The 23,715-nt window shown below is 37.2% G+C and overlaps 1 protein-coding gene across 1 annotated transcript; it reads right to left on the bottom strand.

Annotated features, from left to right (window-relative positions):
• Positions 1-278: 278 nt before the first annotated feature.
• LOC149298469 (72 kDa type IV collagenase-like) lies at positions 279-19,443 on the bottom strand. Its single transcript, XM_089487269.1, has 13 exons — positions 19,372-19,443; positions 16,200-16,423; positions 15,962-16,110; positions 15,755-15,883; positions 15,184-15,357; positions 11,264-11,437; positions 4,695-4,868; positions 4,365-4,520; positions 3,799-3,934; positions 3,253-3,389; positions 2,199-2,358; positions 886-995; positions 279-382 (listed from the first exon to the last, which is right to left on the bottom strand). The coding sequence occupies exons 1-13, from the start codon at positions 19,441-19,443 to the stop codon at positions 279-281; spliced, it is 1,899 nt and encodes a 632-aa protein (XP_089343395.1).
• Positions 19,444-23,715: the final 4,272 nt, after the last annotated feature.

The raw sequence follows: 23,715 nt of genomic DNA on the forward strand, positions 1-23,715 counted from the left end.
GGGGATGTTGATCAATAATAATTTGGAACCGCAGGGAAAGCTTTCAAAGAATGAAGTGTTCGTTCCAGCTCTATCCATGGAACAATGTAGGTTATAATATATTCATGGGTACACAATATTTAAATTATTGTGTGAATGATACCAGTGTACCTATACTTCACAAATGCCAGTGCCAGACTGGGCCATTATTATATCTTTGTATGCAATAACTGAGACAGACGTGTCCCAAGTAATTATACAGGGAAGGAATGTATAAGCTGATATGAGATTGCTGCATCTTAACAGCCAAGCCAATCATTTTTGACATTGCCGACTTTCACGATCTTCAGGCTCTTATCTTCCAGTTTAAGGTAGTACCAGTCTTTGAAGAAATAACTGTATCCTGAAATATAAAGGAAAATATAAGATAATTAATAATAAACAACCAAATCAAAACATATATAACACAGAACAACATTCTGCTTTCTCGGTCTTAGTTAAGGCTTCTAAAAATTAAAATTAGTTATTGCAGAAAGGAACCAACAAATAATTCTTCTCACAATATTTAAGTTCAGGTAGGGAGATCCATAAAAAATGTTTCAGCGTGAACCAAATTAGCGATTATTGTATATTTCTGATACTACTTTGTAGATGAAGTACTGGTGAGATACTGGGCTTTGTTGGTAGCTATAAAGAAGTGAGATCTATTATCCTAACAAACAAAGGACTTCCTACTTGTCTAACTAATGGCGTGTCTAACTTTATCTCCAGCTAATGTGAGCCAGTGATATATTATTTTCTTTGTAGCCATCTCATTTAAATTATCAGTACCATTACATTTGAGTAATTTATTTATGTCACTGAATTCTGCTGTAACATGTTTTTTAAAGAAAGTGATTCATGTACCACTTCCACTCTGGTCTAGTGCAGCATCCAAGCTGTCAGGGACACCATTCCATGCATCTGCAATTAGTTTAGGGAAGCCAGGATCCATTTTCTTCTTCCCTTCATTATATCTAAAAAAAAGTAAAAATGGTATTAGTGGAAGGACGAGAAGACATATGAATGCTTGATGGTGTTATCCAGGCAGTCAGACAATGAGACACCGACTATACATACTATTTTTACTAATAATCTGGAAAACATTCACAGTTTGGATCAGTCTTAAAGGGAAAGTGTACTGTCCTTGAAAGTCCCACTACCTTATGGGTACTTTAATATGCATTGCTTAAAAATTAGATTAAAAAATCAATTACTTTAAGGAGAAGCTGCAGTTCCCTTCCTTCTCCATGGGCCAATAATTTGTGCCACTGACTGGGTGTTTGAGCAACCAATCAGTGACTGGACAGTGCTTCAGTTGAAATCCATAGGACCCAATGATGGAGATAACTGGTAGTAATTATAGCATTTATCAGGATATGTGTTTGGCTGAACACATTTTCTGCAAGGGTAATAGCTGGGGGTACGTAAAGGGGCAAATGCATTTGGGGGCATTCTGCAGAACAGTCTTCTGCACCTGTTGTGTGGTTTATAGTGTACAATGATGTCTATTTGTGTTGATGCAGAAATGTGATCTTAAATGAATCTTTACTGATCATAAACTTATTTTTCAACTATGTTATCCCTTTCAAGAAGGAGCAAACAATTGCACTTTAGGGTCCAATCTCTCTTTTATGACAAGTTAGGACATTTGGTGGCAAAAGGTAGCTTCAATGCTACATTTAGTTAGCATCCTTGTCTTATTGACATGTCTTGCATTTTGCTTGAATGTATTATAGTTTCATGGCATGTGCCTAATATTAAAGTGCTCCCACCAGGGGTATTAAGGGCTTATTGCAGCTTTTAAAATGCATCTCTCTAAAAGATATGGAATTTCACATTCACTTTGGGGTGCTTTTATTATCTTGTTCACCTTTCCAGTCTTTGAGAATGCTACATAGGAATTACGAAGGGCCTACCATCATGAGCTTCTCTTGCCAGCAAGGCTGACCTTTAACATGCAGCTTTTTCACTCAGAGGCCTTTTATACTGTTCAGCCACATTATGCATGCAAATAGCAGCAATCCATCATTGTAAATACTGAAATGTGATTTTGCATGTGCCATATTATCAGTTTCATATAAACGTTGAAATTAATGGATATTTGTCTGAACAGAAATTCTATATTTGAGACCCAGTGGTCACATGCTATGAGGTCTACCATGAGTTTGATCACTTACCTCCAGAACTTGTCTCCAGCAAATATGTAAGTTTTCTTGTTCTTTTTCCAGTTAAATGCTGCATCCACACGTTGTACATCAGGGGGCAGTCCCAAACTTGTTAGTTTTTTCGGATAACCTCTTTCTACTTCACTTGAAGAGTAGATCCAATACTCATTACCTAAAAACAAAAATTGGGATTTAGAAGTTAAACAACAGTAGAAATGTGTTAAGAAGCAATACATATGCTTAGAAATCAACAGAACTAATAGCAGAGGGAAAGGTAGGACACATAAGAAGCTGGCAACAGGTCAGGAGGGTGGCACTGTTATAGTAAGCGGAGGATAGAAGGACATAGCTAGGGGTTACCAGGCCGAGGTACTTTTCTTCAATAGTTTTTGTCTTTGAGTGCGCATTAATGAATACACTGAATACACATCATCTTCTTAAGAATGGGCAATATTACCACAATGGAAAATAGTAATTTTCCCAAAACAATACTTTTTTCACTGATATGAAAAACTCATACCCCTGATGTACCCAGTCAACACCGATATATGCTTCACCATCTCATAGGAATCATTGTGGACCTGCCACCTAAGACCTGCTGATGGCCACCACTATCCGGGGGAATGTTGAACACTGATCCCCAATGTAAATTTTACAAAATGTTTTTGTTATGGGATCGAATGTATGGTCCTTACGGTTTTTTCAAAAGGCGACCCTGGACACAGATTTGTTCATGCGCGTAAAGGTGGAACTCTTGATTTTATATTTTGTCTAGAAAGTATGCTGTTGGGTTTAGATACATAAAATGTATTCACAAACAATACAAATACTTAAAATGTTTCCCGGTGTGAGAAATAGAATTTGATACCAGATAAGAATCACTGATCTCATCTAGTTTACCTGTTTTTTTTTTTTATCCTGAAGTAAAGACGCAAACCTGAATACATTCTTGGTCTCATCTTGGATTCAGGAGTCATATGCCCACCCTACACAACTAAATGTCCTTACTGTGCTAGCTATAAAGCATCATGTCGTATTATCATTATGTTTGGCATCATTAAATTACCTGCAAAGAAGACGGTTTTCTCTTCCTCTGGATCTTCATACACAGCATCTATCTTTTCAGGCAGTTCAGACCAGAAAGTAGCCACAAGCAGGGGTCCGGATGGCCTGCTTCTCATGTTCACGCTTCTCCATATAAATCTTAGACCAGGGAGATGCACAATTTACCTTCATTACATTTTCCTTCGGAAACATCCTACTCTGGTTAGCTTGTGTAATCTTTTCATAGAATAAATTGGTGTGAGGGGTGTCTGAATTGTTAGGGGCTATTTCCACTCTGCTCTATTCTGACCCCCAAGTCTTTTGTGACACTGTTACAAAAAGTGGTGCTTTGTCAAGAATTGGACCCTGCTAATATTGCACACTTTTAATGTGTTCATTAACCTTCACTAAAGGAAACTGTTGCAGTTGAACACAAACATAATAAACCAAACCTAGACCTTTAGTATAACATAACCCAGGTTAATGTGAGGTCTTTTGAGTTTGATATAATTTTGTATCAAACATTTGCATGCACTTAATTCTTTATTGTCACTTTTTTTCTTTTTACCTGTCTTTAAAAAAGAATGTTTCCCCTCGGATTTGAGAAATAGCATCAAACACAATGTCCTTTGTGCACAATTCTGGAGTCACTGGTCCCAGCGTAGGAGCAGGTCCCGGTCCTGGTTTTACCTTAGTTGACTGTCCTGGGGAAAATGAAAATAAAAGACATGCTAGACATATAGTGTCATTATTAACACTGTTGACAGATAAGCACCTTCTGGCCCATTTAGCCTGCCCATTATTTTCCTTCTGTAAAAACCTCAAAGCGTTTGAGGTTCATTCTTTGGTCACATTTTAAATTCAGAATAGCCATTTGTCTATGCCATGCTTGTTTAAATTTGCTCACTGTTTTAACCATTACAATTTCTGCCAGATGTATGTTACAATTACCTACCATCCTTACAGTGAAGTAAAAACTTGGGAAGGGAAACAACACATTTTATTAAATAACTTTAAATATCATAATTATTCCAGAAATAATAAAGTATTATTTACTTTCCTTGTAGGAACCAGTTTTGACTTAAAGCCATGAGAAAGCATTAATCCCATCAAGTGTGAAGAGAAGGTACATACCATAGAGTTCTTGGATTCCATTAACATCATCTTGTGAGAGTTTGAAGTTCTTGGTGTAAGTATAAATTGGAGCCATTAAAGCCCCTGGATCATCAGAGTGCTCAAGTCCCAAGGCATGCCCAAATTCATGGGCAGCCACCAAGAATAAACTATAACCTGACGGAAAAGAACAAAGGTGGCACGTTATATAATTAAAAAAATGATAATGTTTGATATAAACATGGTACCAACCACATTACTAGTCTATGGTTCTTTGCCAACACTGTATAACTAGCATGTGGAAATATGAACATTAGCCTAGCTCAGATTTTATAACACCACTTAGGGTACCTTGATCAGGGCAGAATCCCCACTTCCGGTCATCATCATAGTTGCTGCTAGTGGCACACCACAGCTTGCCATCGCTGCGTCCGGACGTAGTGCATGAGTTGTACTTGTTGCCAAGGAAGGTGAAAGGAAAGACGCAGGGAGAGCCTTCTGAATTACCACCCACTGTGGACAATGCTGAGAACAGATGGTTATATAGAAAGTTATAAGATATAGCAACTGGTAGATTAAAAAAGTAAAAAGTATCAATGTGCACACAACTGGATTTTATCTTAAACGAACCCTTGCAGCAATACGCACAACTTAAATCAATGATGTGTTCTTTGGAACAGAACAGATTTGGAGAAATCCAAAGCAGCATTATTCTATCAGTATACTCACTATAAGTAATATATACATATTTTTATGAATTTTATACACTTAAGTAGGAATAACCCAATAAGTAGAAGATGCACGCACTATACACTATATACATTTTCCTTTTTTTTTATTTTTGCATACATTTCCTCACTTATGAATTATACACAGGTCTATATATTTCACATTATTTTTATGCGGGATTAACCCGCTAATGTCGAAGACGTAGTACACGACCTAATTTATGATAACACTCATTACAAATAATACATACATATCTCTATGAATCTTACACATTTAAGTGGGAATAACCCAATAAGTAGAAGACGCACTATACACTATATACATATATACATTTTTTTTTTTTTTTTTTTTTTTTTTTTTTTTTTTCTCTTCCTGCCCTAAAATTTAAGATCCAGGACCATGGTCGGCACCTACGCATGGATCAGCCCTTTATAATGACGGGGCAAAAAATACATAGAAGTTGTATATGTATTAATTGTATGAATGTATATGTTTTTGAATCTACATGTAAGACGAGATGTCAGAGGCTGATAGAGAGAAAGACAAGCAATCTAAATGACACTTAGATTGATGTCTATCAATTGCCAAGGTTTAAATTCTCCGCATAAAAGAAGTTTTCTGTATGATCTGCTGATCCGAGATAATATTGACATTTGTTTTGCACAAGAAACCCATTGGATAAAAGGATCCCCCCTTCAATGGAAATATAAAAAATTTTCATCTGTATTTGTATCTAGCCTTGATCATAAGAAGAAAAGAGGAGTTGCAATTATCATAAATGACAAAATCAAATTTGATAAAATTCATTATGAGTGTGATTCAGAAGGTAGATATGGGATCCTTGTATGCAATGTGAATGATGTTACTTATACCTTTGTAAACATATATGCCCCGAATACTTCTATGGTTAAATATATTGAAAAGATAATTGACAGAACATATGCAATTGCAAAAGGATATGTGATTATAGGGGGGGATATGAATTGTATCCAAGATGTTAAGTTGGACAAAACTATGAAACACGGGAATTATCCCGATGCTAAATTGAAATCTTTGGCCAAATCTTTTTCATCATGTATTGCAGGGAACAATTTATTTGATATGTGGAGGACAAACAATCCTTCGGTAAAAGATTTTACATTTTACTCTGCCGTACATCAATCTTATTCAAGAATAGACACTTTTTTGTCGGATAGCAAAACATTAGAAATCTGTAACTTTGCTACCATTGGAGTCAGGACATGGTCGGACCATGCTCCAGTAATGATTGAAATTAAAAATAAGAAAGAATTTAAATCTAGGTCAAACTGGAGACTTAATGAATCATTGCTATTATCTCCATTATTTCAAGAAAAACTTAGTACTCTGGCCAAAGATTTCATAGCAATTAACGATAATGGGGAAACTTCCGATACAACTCTGTGGTGTGCGTTTAAATGCACGATGAGAGGCTTTATAATAAAACAAGGGGCTGCTATTAAGAAAGCTAAAGGTGCGACGCTCTCAGATCTTTATATCCAATTGGCAAAACTGGAATCGATTAATAAATTAAATCCATCTATACCGACGATTAGAGAGATAAAGGTAATACAACTTGAAATAAAAAATAAGCTAATCGAATGTTCTAACAGGAATTTAATTAGACTAAAACAAGATTGGTATTACAGCAGCAATAGAGCGAGTAAATTATTATCAAATAAGATCAAAAGCCGCACTAGTAAAAATAGGATTAATAAAATCATCCTTAATGATAAACTTTATTTATCCCCAAAACAAATAGGGGAGGCTTTTAGGCTGTATTATAAATCATTATATAATTTACCAGGTCTAACTAAAGATAAATCAGAGATTAGAACCTTTCTTAGCAGTTTGAATCTTCCTAAATTGTCCCCTATACAATCGGATATTTTAAGTGATCCAATTCAACTTATTGAAATAACTAATACTATACGAAATTTAAAAAAGGCTAAAGCTCCCGGCCCAGACGGCTTCTCCGCTCCTTTTTACCAACTATTAAATCCAATTATTGCTACATTAATGCTGAAAATGTTTAAAGAGGTTCCAGTGAATAAATGCTTTCCATTAGAAATGCTTCAGGCTTCGATAATACCCATTCTTAAATCAGGGAAAGATTCAAGCAAAGTGACAAACTATCGTCCCATATCGCTGATAAACCTAGATATCAAAATTTTTTCTAAAATTCTAGCTGAGAGATTAAAAAAGGTAATACGAGCTTTAATTCACCCAGATCAAACTGGGTTTCTAACTGAAAGGAACGGGGAAGATAATACTCGCAGAATTTTAAATCTTATATATGAATTAAACGAGTCTAGATCGTCGGCAGCCTTTATTGCCTTAGACGCCGAAAAGGCGTTTGACCGGGTTGATTGGTCATTTTTAGAAGAAACTCTTAAGATTTTTGCCATGAAAGGGGACTTTTTATATAATATTTTAGCCTTATATCAAAATCCTCAAGCTAAAATCCTAGGCATGAATCTAAGCTCCGATACTTTCAATATTAATAATGGGACTAGGCAAGGCTGCCCACTAGCTCCCCTGCTTTATATCCTTTCTATAGAACCTCTTGCGGCTATAATTCGCCAATCGGCTAAGGTTACAGGTGTATTAACTGGCCCAATCGAACATAAAATCAGTCTATATGCAGATGATATTTTGCTTACTCTAACTGAGCCACATACTTCGATTCCTGAAGTTATTGATCTCATAAAAGAATATGGTTTATACTCTAACTATAAATTGAATATTGACAAAACACAAACTATTGATTTCAATATGGACCCTTCCTACTTAATGAGTTTGAAGGGAAAGTTTCCCTTTTTTGCGAGAGGGATATATATCAATTATTTAGGTATTAAAATTTATAATAACTTTAGTGATATAATAACCCATAATTATCTGACACTATTTGATAGTATGAAAATCCAACTCAATGAGTGGCAACGTTTAGAAATCTCTTGGTTGGGCAGGCTAAATACACTTAAATCTTATATGATACCTAAGTTAATTTACTTATTTAGAATTATTCCACTTTCAGTGCCCAGTAAGATCTTGAATCAATTTGATAAAATATTTTCAGCATTTGTTTGGTCAAAGAGGAAGCCTAGAGTTTCACGACTTATATTAAGTAAAAGCCAGGCTCAGGCTGGACTAAATTTTCCTAATATTTCAAATCTACATAAAATTTGCTTGTTCAGTCACTGTTTAGCCTGGGATACCAAACGGGACCAAGAATTACCTTGGCGAATCTACGAAAGATGGAAATGTAATGACCTCGATCTAGCTTATTCCTATTGGCTTGACCCTGAAGCTATAAAGAAATTAAATATCTCTAACCCATTAATATTAAATATCCTAAAAAATATGCTTAGCTTCAAAGCAAAATTTGCTTCTCTAGATCTATGGTCACTTAGCATGCCTATAGAAGTGTTACAACTATTTTTGAATGATATAGATTTTAAAATATGGCAGGTCCATGGGATAAAAAAAATAGCAGATATTTTCTCCCCAGGAGAAGTTATATCTTTTTCAGAAATCCAAGAGAAGTTCTCCCTTCCAGATAGGGTGCAGTTTTCTTTTCGAAGATTTATAAGTTTTATTAAATCTAAGACTTGGATTCCTGCAACGGATTTAGATTTATTTATTGAGGGCCACTTTAAAAAAAACATAATAGCCAAATTAGGAAAACTATTAGAAAAAAACTCAACCCCGAATAAGCCTAATACCATTGTGAAATGGGAGGCTGAATTTGATATTCTTTATCCGTCAGAAACCTGGTACTCTGCTTGGACCAAAACAAGGCAAGCCATTCACTGTATTAACCTTCAGGAACAGTATTATAAAATACTCCATAGATGGTACTATACGCCTTCAATCCTACATAAAATGCTAGGAACTACCTCCAATCTATGTTGGAGATGTAATCGGGAACTGGGTTCTATGACTCACATTTGGTGGGATTGTAGCGGATTAACCAATCTAAAATCAGAAATTATGGTTTTGTTCCAGAAGATTTTCAGGTCACAATGGGAGTTAACCCCTCAAGCGTTTTTATTTCATATAGATATTCCCCTTCAAAATAAATTTAATTTTGACCTATCCATTAATATATTAGCAGCAATAAAAATATGTTTGGCCCGTAACTGGAAATCAGAAGAAGTTCCAGCTCGGCTTCAAATTTTGAAGCAAATCGAATATCAACATCTAATGGAGAAAGGCTTCTTCAGAACTCATAATAACTTAAAAAAGTATGATAAGATCTGGTTACCTTGGCGAAATTTTTATTATGATACGGTCTGATTCTAATAGTTTAGACTCCTTGGCAATTTTCTATCTTTTATATTCTCTCTATACCTTTCGAAAGCCTCAACTGCCCTGTTTAAATCTAGGGCTGCAAGCTAGCCATCTAAGTTATGAATGTGTATAGATAAATTCCATATTTGTTTATATATATTTTAGAATTTATTCCTAAAATATTAATGAGATTATGTTACAGCTATTGGAATGATCTTGTTTCGCCTGCTCGTTTGTCTGTTTGTACTTGAAAACTAATAAATACAATAAAAAAAAAAAAAAAAAAAGATATAGCAACTGGTAGATTAAAAAAGTAAAAAGTATCAATGTGCACACAACTGGATTTTATCTTAAACGAACCCTTGCAGCAATACGCACAACTTAAATCAATGATGTGTTCTTTGGAACAGAACAGATTTGGAGAAATCCAAAGCAGCATTATACTAACAAAATGTTTTTTAAAAGTTTATAGAAGACCCAAACCAGATGATATATTTACGAACGCCCAAAGTAAACTCATTGCCTGGGTGGCCGTAGCCACATGTAGGATGATTTTGTCAATTTGGAATCAAGGTTGTGTCCTCCTGTTTCAGTTCACATTAATTCCAAGAAGAAATTCTTAAGGATAGCCTCATTGAGGGCATTTATGGTCCCTTGGATACCGAACTCTATTTTATTATGTGTTTAAATAATGTTCTATTATAAACTATAAATTAATAACAATTTATCTAATTTAATTAAGAAAAAAAATGGAACAGGTGGAAGAAGTAAAGGTTTGGTAGTTTGTGACACCATTTCAGGGCCAACATAACCTTATATGACTCTGGGTTTTATTCTATGAATAAGTCGGTCAGTGTCTACAAGTAAGAGAGCATGGAAGGATTTCAGACTGGGAAAATATAAACCGAGATTTATTTATTTATTTTTTAAAAAATTATTTCCACTCTCATACACAATGTCAACTACAATCCCTGATGAGCGAAGGTTGAAACACTATATCCAGGTGCGTGATATCCAAAAAGAAGGAGTAAAAAAATAATTTTTTGGTACCGTAGACCAAATATGTTTTGTTTTTTTAATCTACATATTTGTATTATTTAAACTATTTTATTTAAACTATATCAGCTCTAAACATCTGTAGTTGTTGAAGGAGCTTTTTCTTGGATAATCATATATGATGTAGCCTCCCAGTGATACCCTACATCTAGCTTCTGGATTAACCTTTTAGGTACTGGAAGGAATTATATCCCAGATGGGGATGCAGATACTTGAAAGGGGGGTATCTGAAGGTGATCTAGAAAATGTTTCATATGGAAAACGATAGAAAAATTAATAATACCCACTTCTAGCACCAGTGCAGACTTTAAAGCAATTAGCCAAACGTGTGCACTGTGTGTGCTTAGCATTGAAAAGGTTAAGCTCCCCAGAATTCCCACAGTGAGTTTCTGTTTGCTTTCATACACACCATAGCCCAGAATGCCCTGCTTTTCTTGGCTAAGCAGCAAGTATTTGAGACAACTTTGACTCCTCTTTTATTTTTTCTTCATTTTATTTATTTGTGCTTCAACATCTCTCTAAAGCCTGCAGTGATAAAGTTGTCCGCCAGATTTCCCCTATTCAGTGGTGACTAAGACAACTCTGGTAACTATCCAAGATATTCATGTGATTGCATATTTTGTTATAGGTGTCAATTTTTTACTTCAATACAACATTCTTGTATGCCTCTCAACATTGGAACATTGGAATAAAGGAATATTTTTTTATAATCACATTTTCTGCTGCTTCTTTACACTTTAAGGAGACCAATATCCAAGTATCCTGCTTTGTCTGGTATTCACTTGTCATTAACTCTACACACAGAACAAGGACTGTATCATTACCTGTTTCTGGACAGAATCCATAGGTCTTATCTTTGTCATAGTCCTCTGTAGTTGCACACCACCTGTAGCCGTCCGATCTTCCCTCGGTTGTGCAGCCATCATAGCTGGTACCTTGAAACTTGAAAGGAAATTTGCAAGGCTTTCCATCAGCGTTACCGGCCAGAGTGAAGAGCACTGGGGAGAAAAACATGACCCTTAATAACCAAAAAATGTTATCATGCTAAAACATAGAGATTCTAATGTAACTATTGTATTTATTCCATTCCTGACTTAGTGATACCCAGAACTCTAATGTAAGCTGTTAGAAAAGATGAAGAAGGCTTGGTAATTTAATTCATCAAAACACATTAACTCTCTTCAAGGTGACAAATCATTTTAATGCACAAAACATTTAATCCTAATTTTGTCTCTCTGCTCTTTAACTTCATCAGAATTTACCATTCATTTGTCCCCATTGTTCTTCTTCGCATTTCCTACTTTTCACATTATTATAACTAAATGTAGAGCCCAGAAAAAATGAGCTGATGCCCATGGGGTCACCTGGGGGAACAGTATTTGGCCATGCTCACTTTCTGCTCAAGTTCCAACAACTTCCTGGACCTTTGAGGATGATTTAAGTCTAGCCCGACCCCTATGTGCAGCCAGCCTTCCACGTTTAGCTTGAGTTTGAACTCCACTTGTCTCCTGTAATTCTACGGCTAACACAGTACCAACTCTCAACTTTTAACTTGGACATCCCTAATCCTGACACATATATAAAGAAGGAGAAGTAGAGCTCTGGGAGCAGTCTTTCCAGTTCCTAGATGTGCCAGAAGAGCTGGAAGGGCTGCCACAGAAAGGGCTGAAATAATTCAGACCTGTTTAGGATGCAATTTAGTTGGAATTACAGGTATTGGAAAGTATTAATATAAAATGTACTGCTGCATCAACTATTTGGAACATTTGTAAGATTTGTTGGTTCTTGTAATAAACCTTAAACCCCAAGTAATAATGAAATTCATGTACAGGCAAGGTTCTTTGTCTCTTTTGATCATTCTATTGCAAAACCATTGTGATCCGAAAACAAAGAGTGGTTTCAGAACTCATGATAACTCTGACTCAGGCCGGAGGCATTGAAGAACAAGTCTTGGAATAATAAAGCTTTCTTAATCAGAAACATATGTATTCCAGCTGCTTGCAAAGCAATCCTGTGGATAGCCTGGAGCCATTAAAGTGCCCTCAGACATGTAAAACAGGCAGTTCAAGCTACCCTTTACTTCCCAGAGGGTTGGGTTGATGCTTGATTACAACAAATGTTTCATAATATCTTAAAAATAGTGTGAAATGACAATATATTGTTTCATTAATAACAAGAAAAACGCTATTGATAATGATTTCATGTTCTATAACAAATCACAGGACTGCTTCGGTTAAAATACAGGCTGGCACTATACCTTATAGAATTATTACTAATAATTTATAATTCACTACAAGGTTAATTTTCACAAACCACAGAGGTCAATACCACCAAATCTAGTGAGCTTAAACAATTGGGTTTTGTTGTTTAAAAAAGTGATTCTGGTACAAAGTTTGGAAAGAGGTCTTATCACCATAACAATTTATGAAATGTTCTAGCTGATTAGCTCTTGGTTTGGTTGCTATGGTAACAAGCTCACATTTCAAACAATTAGTCTTTATACATAACCAATACTGTTTTGTTTTCTTCATCACATAAAGCAATTTTTTCGTCTTACTGGCTTAAAGTGTCTCAGTGATTCATCTCTCTCAGACGCCAATGATTTGGCTAGTGATTTTTTTTCTTGGTAACACAGACAAAAATGATTTGATTCAGAATAAACTACCCCATGAATCAGCAGCAATCTTTAGCGCACTCATATGTCCTTCTGTCTGTGTTTCTTGCTTCCTGTCCTCACATACCCTGCAAGTTGATATTCGTTGACACTGGCATTGATAAGTGAAGAAGATGTCTCCAAAATCTCTTCGCACTTTGAATTATACGTTATACAGGGTCAGCTCAGTCCTTCTTGTTGGAGGAACCTTCCAGTGTCTGCTCTTTTTTTATGAATATTGAAGTGAGGAATTAAAACCATAACTCTCCTCTGCTAACTCTCTCTATTGAATAAACCCAATACATAGCAGTAGTAAAGCTCAAGAAAAGCATTGTCTATTAACATTCTAAATTTGTCTTGGAAACTCTGCCAGTTAAAGAGGAATGGCTATATTCATGGGAGAAAGGATTTACTTGAGAGAGTTGAGGGTGGTGGGTACTCATCAGAGCAAACTGGATTCACTTTCCTGTTAAATATTGTACTTCCTGCTTTTTCAAGGGACTAGAAACACACACACAACACACATGACTAACAGGGGTAGTCACAATCTATTAATACTTGTCTTCCATTGAATGAAAATAAATGCTTAAATGTCAATCAATAAAAACAGTAGCTCAGCCTTATTACGCACCTTCTCGAACCAACTGCTTTTATCTTTACCTAATTTGTATCAAACATTAGTTAACACTAGACTTATGCATTCGTCTTCGGGCGAACATGGAAACGAACACGAAGAGTGCGTTTTCGTGTTCGTTCCGAAGACACGCCGAAGAGAAGACGGCGGCGGTAAAACGTAGGCGAAGACGTAGACACACACCACGAAGATCTTCGTGATTGTCTTCGTCTTCCTCTACCATTCTCCCCCCCTCTTCTAACTTACCTTGTCTTCGCAGCTTCGCGGCAGTTCCCGGAAGTGGAAATCCGCAGATTTGCCGTCACGGGTTACAGGGCAGTGCGAATGAGCTTATTGGTCGCCTACAGGGACCTCCTCTGGCATCAACCAATTGGTTGATGCCAGAGGAAGACCCTGCAGGTGACCAATAGGCTCACTCGCACGGTCTTTGTAACCCCTGACAGCGAACCTATGGATTTCCGCTCCCGTTAACCCCTTCGATGCTGCGTTATCTAACACAGCATCGAAGGGGTTAACGGGAGCGGAAATCCATAGGTTAAAGGGCCGTGCAAGCAGCCCCTTAACCCTTTAAAAAACAAAGTTAACCCCTAACTAATTGAACAGGGAGGGAGACCAGAGGGATCTGCCGGGTAAGTTGCAGCATTGAGGTTTTAAAACCCCAATGCTGCAACTTACCCTGCCGATGCCACTGATCTCCCTCCCTGTTCAATTAGTTAAATGTCCGTACGAGCAACTTTATTGTTCGCTCGTACGGACATTTAACTGATAGAACAGGGAGACCAGTGGGATGTGCCGGGTAAGTTACAGCACCAGGAGCCTAAAAGTCTGTACGAGCGACCAACAGAGTCGCTCGTACAGACTTTTAAAATCCCAATGCTGCAACTTACCCGGCAGATCCCACTTTTCTCCCTGTTCTATCAGTTAATAAATGATAGAACAGGGAGACCAGCGGGATCTGCCGGACAATTACGGCACCAGGAGTTTAACAGTCTGTACGAGCGACCCTATTGGTCGCCAGCAGGGGGCTCGTCTGCCATTGGTTGATGGCAGACGAGCCCCCTGCTGACGACCAATAGAGTTGCTCATACGGACATTTAAACTCCTGGCGCCAGAGCGGCTTTAACCCCGTTTTAACCCCTTAACCGGGGAAAACGAAGAAAACCCGAACACGAAGAATGTCCGCGAATATTCGCCCGAAGAGAAGACAGGACCAGGCGAATATTCGCAGAATACGAAGGGGTTTTTCTTGCCGAAGACGAGCACGAAGACGAACACGAAGAGCCCCCTGGTGCCCAAGTCTAGTTAACACTATGTTAATACCATCATTTTGTCTGAGCATGGAGTCTTTAGTCAAAGATGATACCTTTTATAGGGCCAAACTGGAAAAGATGTAGACATGCAATCTTTCTCAGATAAATTATGATGTGACTCAATACATGAAGTTATATATTTCTTACGTTCGTGGGGGCAGAAGCCGTACTTTCCATCTGCATCAAAGTTGTATGTGGTTGAACACCAGAGAAAGCCATCATTTCGTCCAGCATCTGTGCAGCTGTTGTATTCCTTGTCACTGAACAGGAAGGGGAATTTACAGAACTCTCCGTCTGCATTCCCATATTTCACTTTCACAACTGAAATCGAAAGAAGTGTGTATTAAAATCAGGAAAGAACAAATGATGCAATATAAAACATAGCAATAGGCCAGTGACCACAAGTTGTACAATCTAAGTGCTCGTTATTTATTGCATGGAGGAGAGAAGAGAGGGGATGTGATAGTAACATTCTAAAATATGATGGCATCTAACAAAGCAGAGGACGGAATTTAAACATGCATGGGATATGCATATTGCTATTCTTATTCTAAGACAAGGCCAAGGTCTGATTAAGGTTTCAGTCTTTACAGAAGGAAATAGACGGGCCAGATGGCTCTTATCTGCCGTCAAATTATATGTTTCTAAAATAACAGACTAGAGGATTTTAGCAGCATAGTCTATATTAAGTTGAAAATGTAAATTAGGTATTAATTACCTTGACCTTCTCCAAGTGTCCACAGCTCATCATCATCAAAATGGGAATCCCCACCAACCCCTGATCCAGGTGCAAATGCATGAGCCAAAAGTCCATCTTTCCCATCAAATGGATAACCATCTCCATGTTCTGTGAAAAAGTGAAATGTTACAAAGAGACCCAAGATTTCTATTTCAGCCACAATGAAAACTAAACAAATTAGAATACCCCATCGTCCAAAATCTATCATGATATCTGCTTCTCCATCATGGAGCCGGGTGAACTTCAGAGGTGTGACATCACTCCAGACTTGAAATGCACGAGCAAAAGCATCATCCACTGTTTCAGAATCCAGGTCTATTGTATACCCTATAATCCTGGAAGAAAGAAATATAACTTTAGTTGGAATACATTTATCTTTATAATGTTATAGTGGTGCCTGGGCTGGGACAGGAAGTTGCTTTACCTGTAAGTGATATCATTCTTTTCCCATTTGGGTTTTCTGGGGAAGAATTGGTAGTTGGAGACGTCGGGATTGCCACACCTTGGCTTTTTCATTGTTTCAATGGTATTCTGGTCTAGCTCTCCAGTTTCAGGCAGCCGAAAGAATTTCTGCATTTTTTTCAAAGTATCCTTAAGCTCCATCAGACATGTTTCTTTAGGGCATCCATAGTATTTAAGCAAATATTGCTGAAAGGAAAACATTGCACACTGGTTTTAAGATGTAGATTTCAATTGTGGTAAAGAGGAGCTGCTATGTATGTAGCTGTAAACATCAACGAATAGTGAAACTACTGGTAGCCTGTGTATTTATTTAAATCAACATAATGGTTTAAGTTGTATTACGTTTAGTAGTAAGTTACTGTTTTATCACAATGAAGCTGAGAGCAGTGGCAAAGTGGCCACATACTAAAGCTTGCAGTAGGAATCATTGTAATATCTCACTGTTGGGGCGCTCTATAATTATTATTGGATATATTTTTATTTAGTAGTATGTAGGGTACGACATGCTCAAATCGACAAAGACAAACCGATACATAGAATATTTAGGGTCTGGCCTCAGGTAATATATCTACTATTCGGTTAGGAACACACGATCATATGCATTTAGTGTACAACAGGATTGATATAACACACAGTCAAAATTGGCAGCAGCTGGTAAGTTGGAATGGGCTTCTGGGATCTACCTTTTTCATAACTTAGGATGCAGCTTGGGCATTTGTCTCAAAGACTCAACGTGTTTAGCCCTCCATTTGTCTAAGCCCTGTAAACACTTAGGTATGAGTTCTAGTATACGTATACTATCTTCAACCTTGTAACTCAGTGGTCGCTGACTTGGAGAACCGGTAGAAGGTGAAAGGCCTGTAAGGCTTGTAGAATATTATCGGGACTTGAATTTCTACTGTTTTGCAATGTACATTTGTTTTTTTTCCCTTTTGGTCTGAATGATTAAAGATTATAATATGTGGAAAAAAACCCATAAATTATTGTGAGGTGCCGGCAGAAGTCTTTCCAACAGTGGGAAATAACTACATTTCACTGGTCGTAGAATACTACAGAGAATGTCATCTCCTTGACAAATAAGGTAGATACCTGTTGAGAGGCAGGTAACTAGATCTGAGAGCTAAAATTAATTTGGTGTGAAACCACTATACTAATAATGTGGACAGACTACTATGTTCTAATTGGCTTCCATGGTTTGGATTAAATTGGAAGCAGTAGTGATAACTCAAGGATATTTGTTTTATATACCACAAGTACGACTTGAGTACTAACGTCATTAGAAATGCATACAGTTTTGCCATTCCAACAAAAACACAAAATTATAATATATTAAATATTATAATTGCGCGCAAAAGGTGAGACGTAATGATTTAATATGGTCAAAGCTGAATGTTACAACACAAAACAGCACAAAACAAAGACAGCATGCTACTAAAACCAGGGGAAACACTAAATACCAAAACCCTTTTGCTTTTATCCGGGGAGCCAACTATTGACCAAGAGAATACAAGTACTTCATGTACTAACAGAAGGTTCACATCCTCTCCAATCTAGGATCCAACTTTTATCCAAATGTTACAAGGCAGTATCATGTGTATCAAATACTTTTGACATTGCTAGTAAATACTGTAAACACAGTAAAAGCTGAAGCATTACCAGAACCATTTGGTGGAAGGTGAGTGGTGTCTGCCTCTACTTTCTTGGTCTATAGTGTCTCGTGGAAGACATAATATTGAAATATTTTCATGACTTCAACATATAGGGAGTAACAACATACACATTTTCAACTCCAATAAACCTGAGGTTGTGTGGAGTGGAGTAATTAATTTAAAACTGATTCAATATGCCCAACTATTTTCTAGCAGATCAAACAGGGTGAATGAGCAGTTAACATCTGGTGTGTTTGTTGATTCTTGTATTAAAGGAAAGTGATATTCACTATCACTGGGACACTAGTCTTCAGATTTACAGGCTAATTCTACTTCCTTTGCCCAGTCATACAAATAAATACATCCTTGGCTAACATTAGTCTGTGTAATAGTATGAGTATGACACCACTCTCTACATTATAAAATTATATTGATTTATAATTTCAATTTACTTGTTGTATAGTTATAACACCCATACAGAATAATGAAGATGCCTGTCAATACCATGTATTGGGCCAGCAATTCTAATGACATAGAATCATTTGAAGCTCTAGCTGAGAAAGCATGCCTGTGATTCCTAGTGTGGGATCACACAACATAATCCTTGGTATATTTCTGCCTTTGTTAGCTGATAATTGTCCATCACCTCATGCATGGTGATTGTATCTCAGTACCTTCAGGAAATTAAGGAAAAACATTTTTTTTTACTAGAAAGCTTGCCACCCAGCCTGAATTTTACTTGCATTAATAAATATTTAACTTTGGTAATATTTTTTTAGTAATATTTCTATAAAAATACTAACAGATACTTTACCTCATAACCCGTCATATTATTTGGGCACAGCGACTTAAGGTTAAATGCTATATATAACATTATTGGTTTAAAGTTTTAATTGATTTGGGTACTCTTTGTGTGGGACACAGGGGGAATCCCATCTTGCAGTTAGGGGAACAAACCAGCCCAAGACCCCAAGCTAATCTTGCACAAACGCTTCCCAATCCTCTCTAACACACTTTCCATACAAGGCCTGCATTGTGAGCCATTAAAGGGAGTGCAGAAAGGATCCAGTTATGATTCAAATGTGGTCAAACCACATGGATATTTCGACACCCCGGTGGCTATATGTGGTATTGCAAGTGAAAACTCGCAAATTGGAAAAAAAAATCTTAAAGTGGCCCAAGAATTCCAAATCAGAGCAATCCAGGGGGATTTCTCCTCTTCAACCTTTGCCAACCCTCCCCTGGTGGAGCAGCAAGGGTATTCACTGGAAACATTGTAAAACAGTTCAAACATTCCAAAACAATTGGTAAAGTTAAAAACAACAGATTATAACAGTTCACTTTGCAGAACATTAGATGTAAGTATAAGTGTGTGATATGTTGCTAACATGAGATGAAAGCATGCATGCTGTACTTAAAATATATGAACCCTACATATTTCCAAGGTGAAAAAACTGCCATCAAACCAGATGAAAGATTACTTACAGTGACTAGTTCCTTGTCAGATTTAGGTGAAGTGTCTCCTGGAAACTTAATAATAGGGGAGGGTGCACTCATAACATAATAAACTGTAATCAATAACTGGAATGAGAAGATGGAAAGATGGACAAAGGGATTGTTCCTCATTTTTTTAGGAGATGTGATTAGTTTTCAGCCTCTTGAAGCACAATCTTTCTTGCAGATGATCAGCTCATTCCAGGCTCCCTCTAGTTCTGAGCTCTGTGGCTTTCCAAAACAGTTCCTTTGTATGGAAGGAGATCCAGATGTACATTTCTGCAACTACCACAAGAGGAAGTCTGGAAACATGGGGAGGGGAGAGGAGAGGACAGATTTGGCTTCCAGGATATCCTTAACTATTGCAGTACTGGTGACTTTTAAAATAAACAATCATCTCCCAAATAGCAACTGTAGCATTTCTCTTTTGGTAACACTTGGCAACATTTGTTAGGTACATTGTGTCACTTTATTTGCAAATTGTTGTTTTACAGACCAATAAAATACAGTTAAAACCCACCACTTAAGTACATCTGGGGCAACAAAGAGTTCTGATCCTTGGACCTCTGGGGTCTAATCATTAAAGAGTAGAACTGTTGCAAGTTTGTGGTTACGTTAGTGAGTCAGGCTTGTGAGTTTGACGTAAAATCACTTACTCTAGCCAACTCCAACTTGACGACAAACTCAGCACTGACTTGAAAACTCAACTGCTTGGCCATCATTTTTGCTTTGAGTTATTATTATTATCTTTTAACGACAACAACTTAAACATCGCTCTTACACTACATACATTAAAAGGGTTCATGCAAATATTCCAGAGATTTTAGGGAGGAAAAGGGGGGACACCTACAAAAATGGATGGTTGTGCTGGCTTTATACTTTTGGGTCTGAGATGTGGTACCTTATCAGTCTAGATCGCTAAACTGATAATTATGTTAAATTGTATTGCAATAACTTCTCATAAACACAAATTTCCATCAGTTTCACACACAGTGATATAGCACATTGCTGTTATAAATCACCCCACGGTCTGTTACCAGTGGGGATTTCTTCTCTGTTTTTGTAAGAACTTTGTACATCCTATAAAAAGGGATAACATTTTTGTACACATACAAGATAAGATGTCTCTCAGCAGTGGTCTATTTTAGCAACAATGACCCAAAACCCATATCAAAAGCATCTGTCTGTAATGAAAATGGTTTTTTTAAGAGAGGAATGTATAGCGTAGCCTGGCTGCACAGTTGGCATTACATATCTAAAATGTCATGTCACATAAGGTCTGATTCTACAAAATTACTACATGTTAAAAAAAAGATCACACATAAGTTCCACTATGATCCATTAACTTTTGGTAAAGAAAGATATAGGCAACAGTTACCTCTAATAAAATTTAACATGTAGTGGATCCTAAAAAAAACCTTGTTTGCAAGCCAAAACCCTAACCAAAAAAGTGCTGGTGGATATAGCTTTTTAAGGGTGGCTCACCGTGAAATACCCTTTGATCTAGGTATATGTACAGATCAAAAGGGAAAGCACAGCTAGACACCATAAAACCTATTGCTCTTTTCAGCAACAATTCCTAAGGCTGTTTTTAATGATATGAGGGGCTTGGGGAAGCCTGGTTTTAGAGAAGGTCCATATGCAGAAAGGCAGGGTGATTTCTGTCCTAGACATCTACTTTTTTAATTGCATACTCATGAAAGTAAATAGAACCTGGTGATATCAAGATGAAAGGTAAGATCTTTCAAAGTATGATAATGTGTCACACTTGTAGCAAAGCATCTAGCACCATGTATTCGTCAAATTTTGCAACTCCGCAGTGACACCTCTCCCTCTAAAGGAGTTAGTAATACTCTACCCCAGCTTCATCAGCAAGTCCTATCCAATATACATTAACATGTTGGTTTATAGAACACTTTTCCTTTGTCTGTGTAGGGCTGTGAAAAGCTAAGCAACGCTTAGCGGCTCATCGACACAATGATGAGTTAATTTTGTCCTTTTTTTAACTCCTTTATTCTGATTTTTTGATGGTCTCATTCGTGGAGTATTGGCGCTATCTTGTGGTTACTTCTTGTATTTCAATTTGTATGGCAGAAGAGAAGGCTCTCCAGGACTTCACAAATGCCATACTTCTGTAAGAACCTCTGTAGATAAGGACTGTCTAGAAAAACTTACTGCCATCAATTGAGCATTTTATGGTCCAGAGCTGAAGACTATCATGATGGATATCAAGGGGGCAGTAAATACCTAATGTGGACTTTTGGGTTATTGCTTATTGTGCTTCAATCATGTTGGTCAGCTAGACTCTTCAGCTCTTTCCCGCTTTAAATCAACACAATAATGCAGGCACTTTAAAGGTGCCTTCATCACAATATATAAATATATTTGAAATCCATATATGGCCCTCTCAAGGCAAATCTTCACCAGCCTTTCAAGTTAATTCCATACATTCTGAGGATAACAAAACTTGATATAAACATTCTTCTTAGTATTACATTTCAATGTGCTGCACATTTTGTGACTTCAAAATAGACTTTAAGTTGATCGCTGCCTGCTGTTGGTTATCATGGTATGGTATCATATTCTGGTGCTGCATTGCAGCTGGACCATTAATTCAACCAACACTGGTGATGCTCAGGCCAAAAGAGAGGAGCCAACACAGACCTCTACTTCCAGACCATGTGACTGTTGAGGGGCCCAAAGGACAGCTGCTTGGCCCCAGGGGAGCTGCCCTTTTTTTGTCCCATGTTAAAGATGGTTCTGATGCTGCACAAGTTAATTTATATTTTATAATACTTTATAAGCTAGGTATGTATTCTATGGTCAATCTGAAGCCTCACATGTACAACAAAAGTAAATAATAACATTAAAGATGTGTTGGTGATCAGAAGAAACAGAAACTATTATTTGCTTTTCTAGATGTATCACTACCATTATCTTAATTACAGATTCCATTCATCACACTGAAGATTCCAATTCATTTCAAGAAGTGCCAGACATGATAAATGGTGATTTGGATAAATGGGATGTCAAAATAGATCCAAAGATGGATGGATATGTTCTGCATCAGATCTGTATTGTTTATCTTGGAAACCAGCCAATACCATTGGTTAAGAGCAGCACTTAACATCTATTTGTGCATAAATATAACTCCACTTTGTGGCATCTTTTCTCTTAGAGATAGCATGATAAAGAGTTGAGTATTCCTTTTTTAACAGGACTGTGACAAAATTAATACATAAACCAAACAAAATTCTAACTACCAGTTTGGATGCAAACATGGAATAAGATGATCTGGTTACTCCCTTAGTACTATAGAAGATTCTTCTTCAAAAAGATTAATTTGCAGTTATGTTCACTAGTCCAAACAAAATAAAAAAATAAGTATATCCCACACTCAAATGATATAAACGGGCTGGACGGTGGATGATGAAATTTTTTTTTTCATCCTTCTTAAAATTTTTACAAATAACAATGGACACAAATGGCACCAAGAAAAACAGCCTAGCATGTTTCATCTTTAGAAGGACTTAATCATAGACTCAAACAAGGAAGGAAAGAGCCTGCAAGGCAAGAATAGTTAATGAAATCTTACGAATGCCCACCAGTCTATAGCCGCTTACCTTTTATTTCATGTTTTTTTAACTGTATTGTCATCCTGGGTGTTGGTGAACTTAAGAAGAATGCTCTAGGAACAAGCTGGATATTGGTATATTTGGATTTCAAATACATACTTGTCTGGTAGTGTAGGGTCCTGTCGGCTTTAGTATAGACCCTGGCAGGTATGCATTTAGGATATGCTCAGAAGACGTTATTCTATAGTGGTGTGAATAGCAATTCCAGCCACTTTAACAGGAGCCAGCCTAGAAATTAGGAACCATGAGCTACAGTGGAGTATGGTCCTTTTACTGTTGGGGTGTGCTTGGATCATACTCCCAGATATTTCAGGTTCACAAACTGGGACACCTGTATTCAGCTGTGTGACTTAACTATAGGTGGGGAGGTACTCATGGCGATCAGCTTCAGAATTTGCAAGGTGGCAATGTGTGAGCTGCAACAGGACAGACCTCCATTGACTTTACAGCTCCCTTGGCCAGTCATGATTGACCAGAGGATCTTCCCAACTGACCCATTATGCCCACTGTCCATTTAAGGGAAACTATGCAGAAGAACAGCGAAACAAAGCCTGTCAAAATGAGCTGTCCTGCAGAAAACAGGACACTTGGGGGTTGGGATTTATTATGCTAAATACTATGGATCACATGACTCTCTGTACACAGATTTCTTAAAGGTACAGGCATCACAACAGGCCCAATGGTGGAAACTCTTCAATTT

The sequence above is a fragment of the Sceloporus occidentalis genome, unplaced genomic scaffold (genome assembly GCF_023333645.1).
Source record: "Sceloporus occidentalis isolate IW3139 unplaced genomic scaffold, rSceOcc1.0.p SCAF_32, whole genome shotgun sequence".
NCBI classification, from domain to species: Eukaryota; Metazoa; Chordata; class Lepidosauria; order Squamata; family Phrynosomatidae; genus Sceloporus; species Sceloporus occidentalis.

Coding starts and splice junctions, on each gene's coding strand:
- LOC149298469 (XM_089487269.1), bottom strand. CDS start 19,443: ATGAGTGCACCCTCCCCTATTATTAAGTTTCCAGGAGACACTTCACCT. Junction 4,869..11,263: donor TGGATTCTGTCCAGAAACAG/GTAATGATACAG, acceptor ATCTGTTCTCAG/CATTGTCCACAGTGGGTGGT. Junction 3,935..4,364: donor TGGAATCCAAGAACTCTATG/GTATGTACCTTC, acceptor CATTTTCCCCAG/GACAGTCAACTAAGGTAAAA.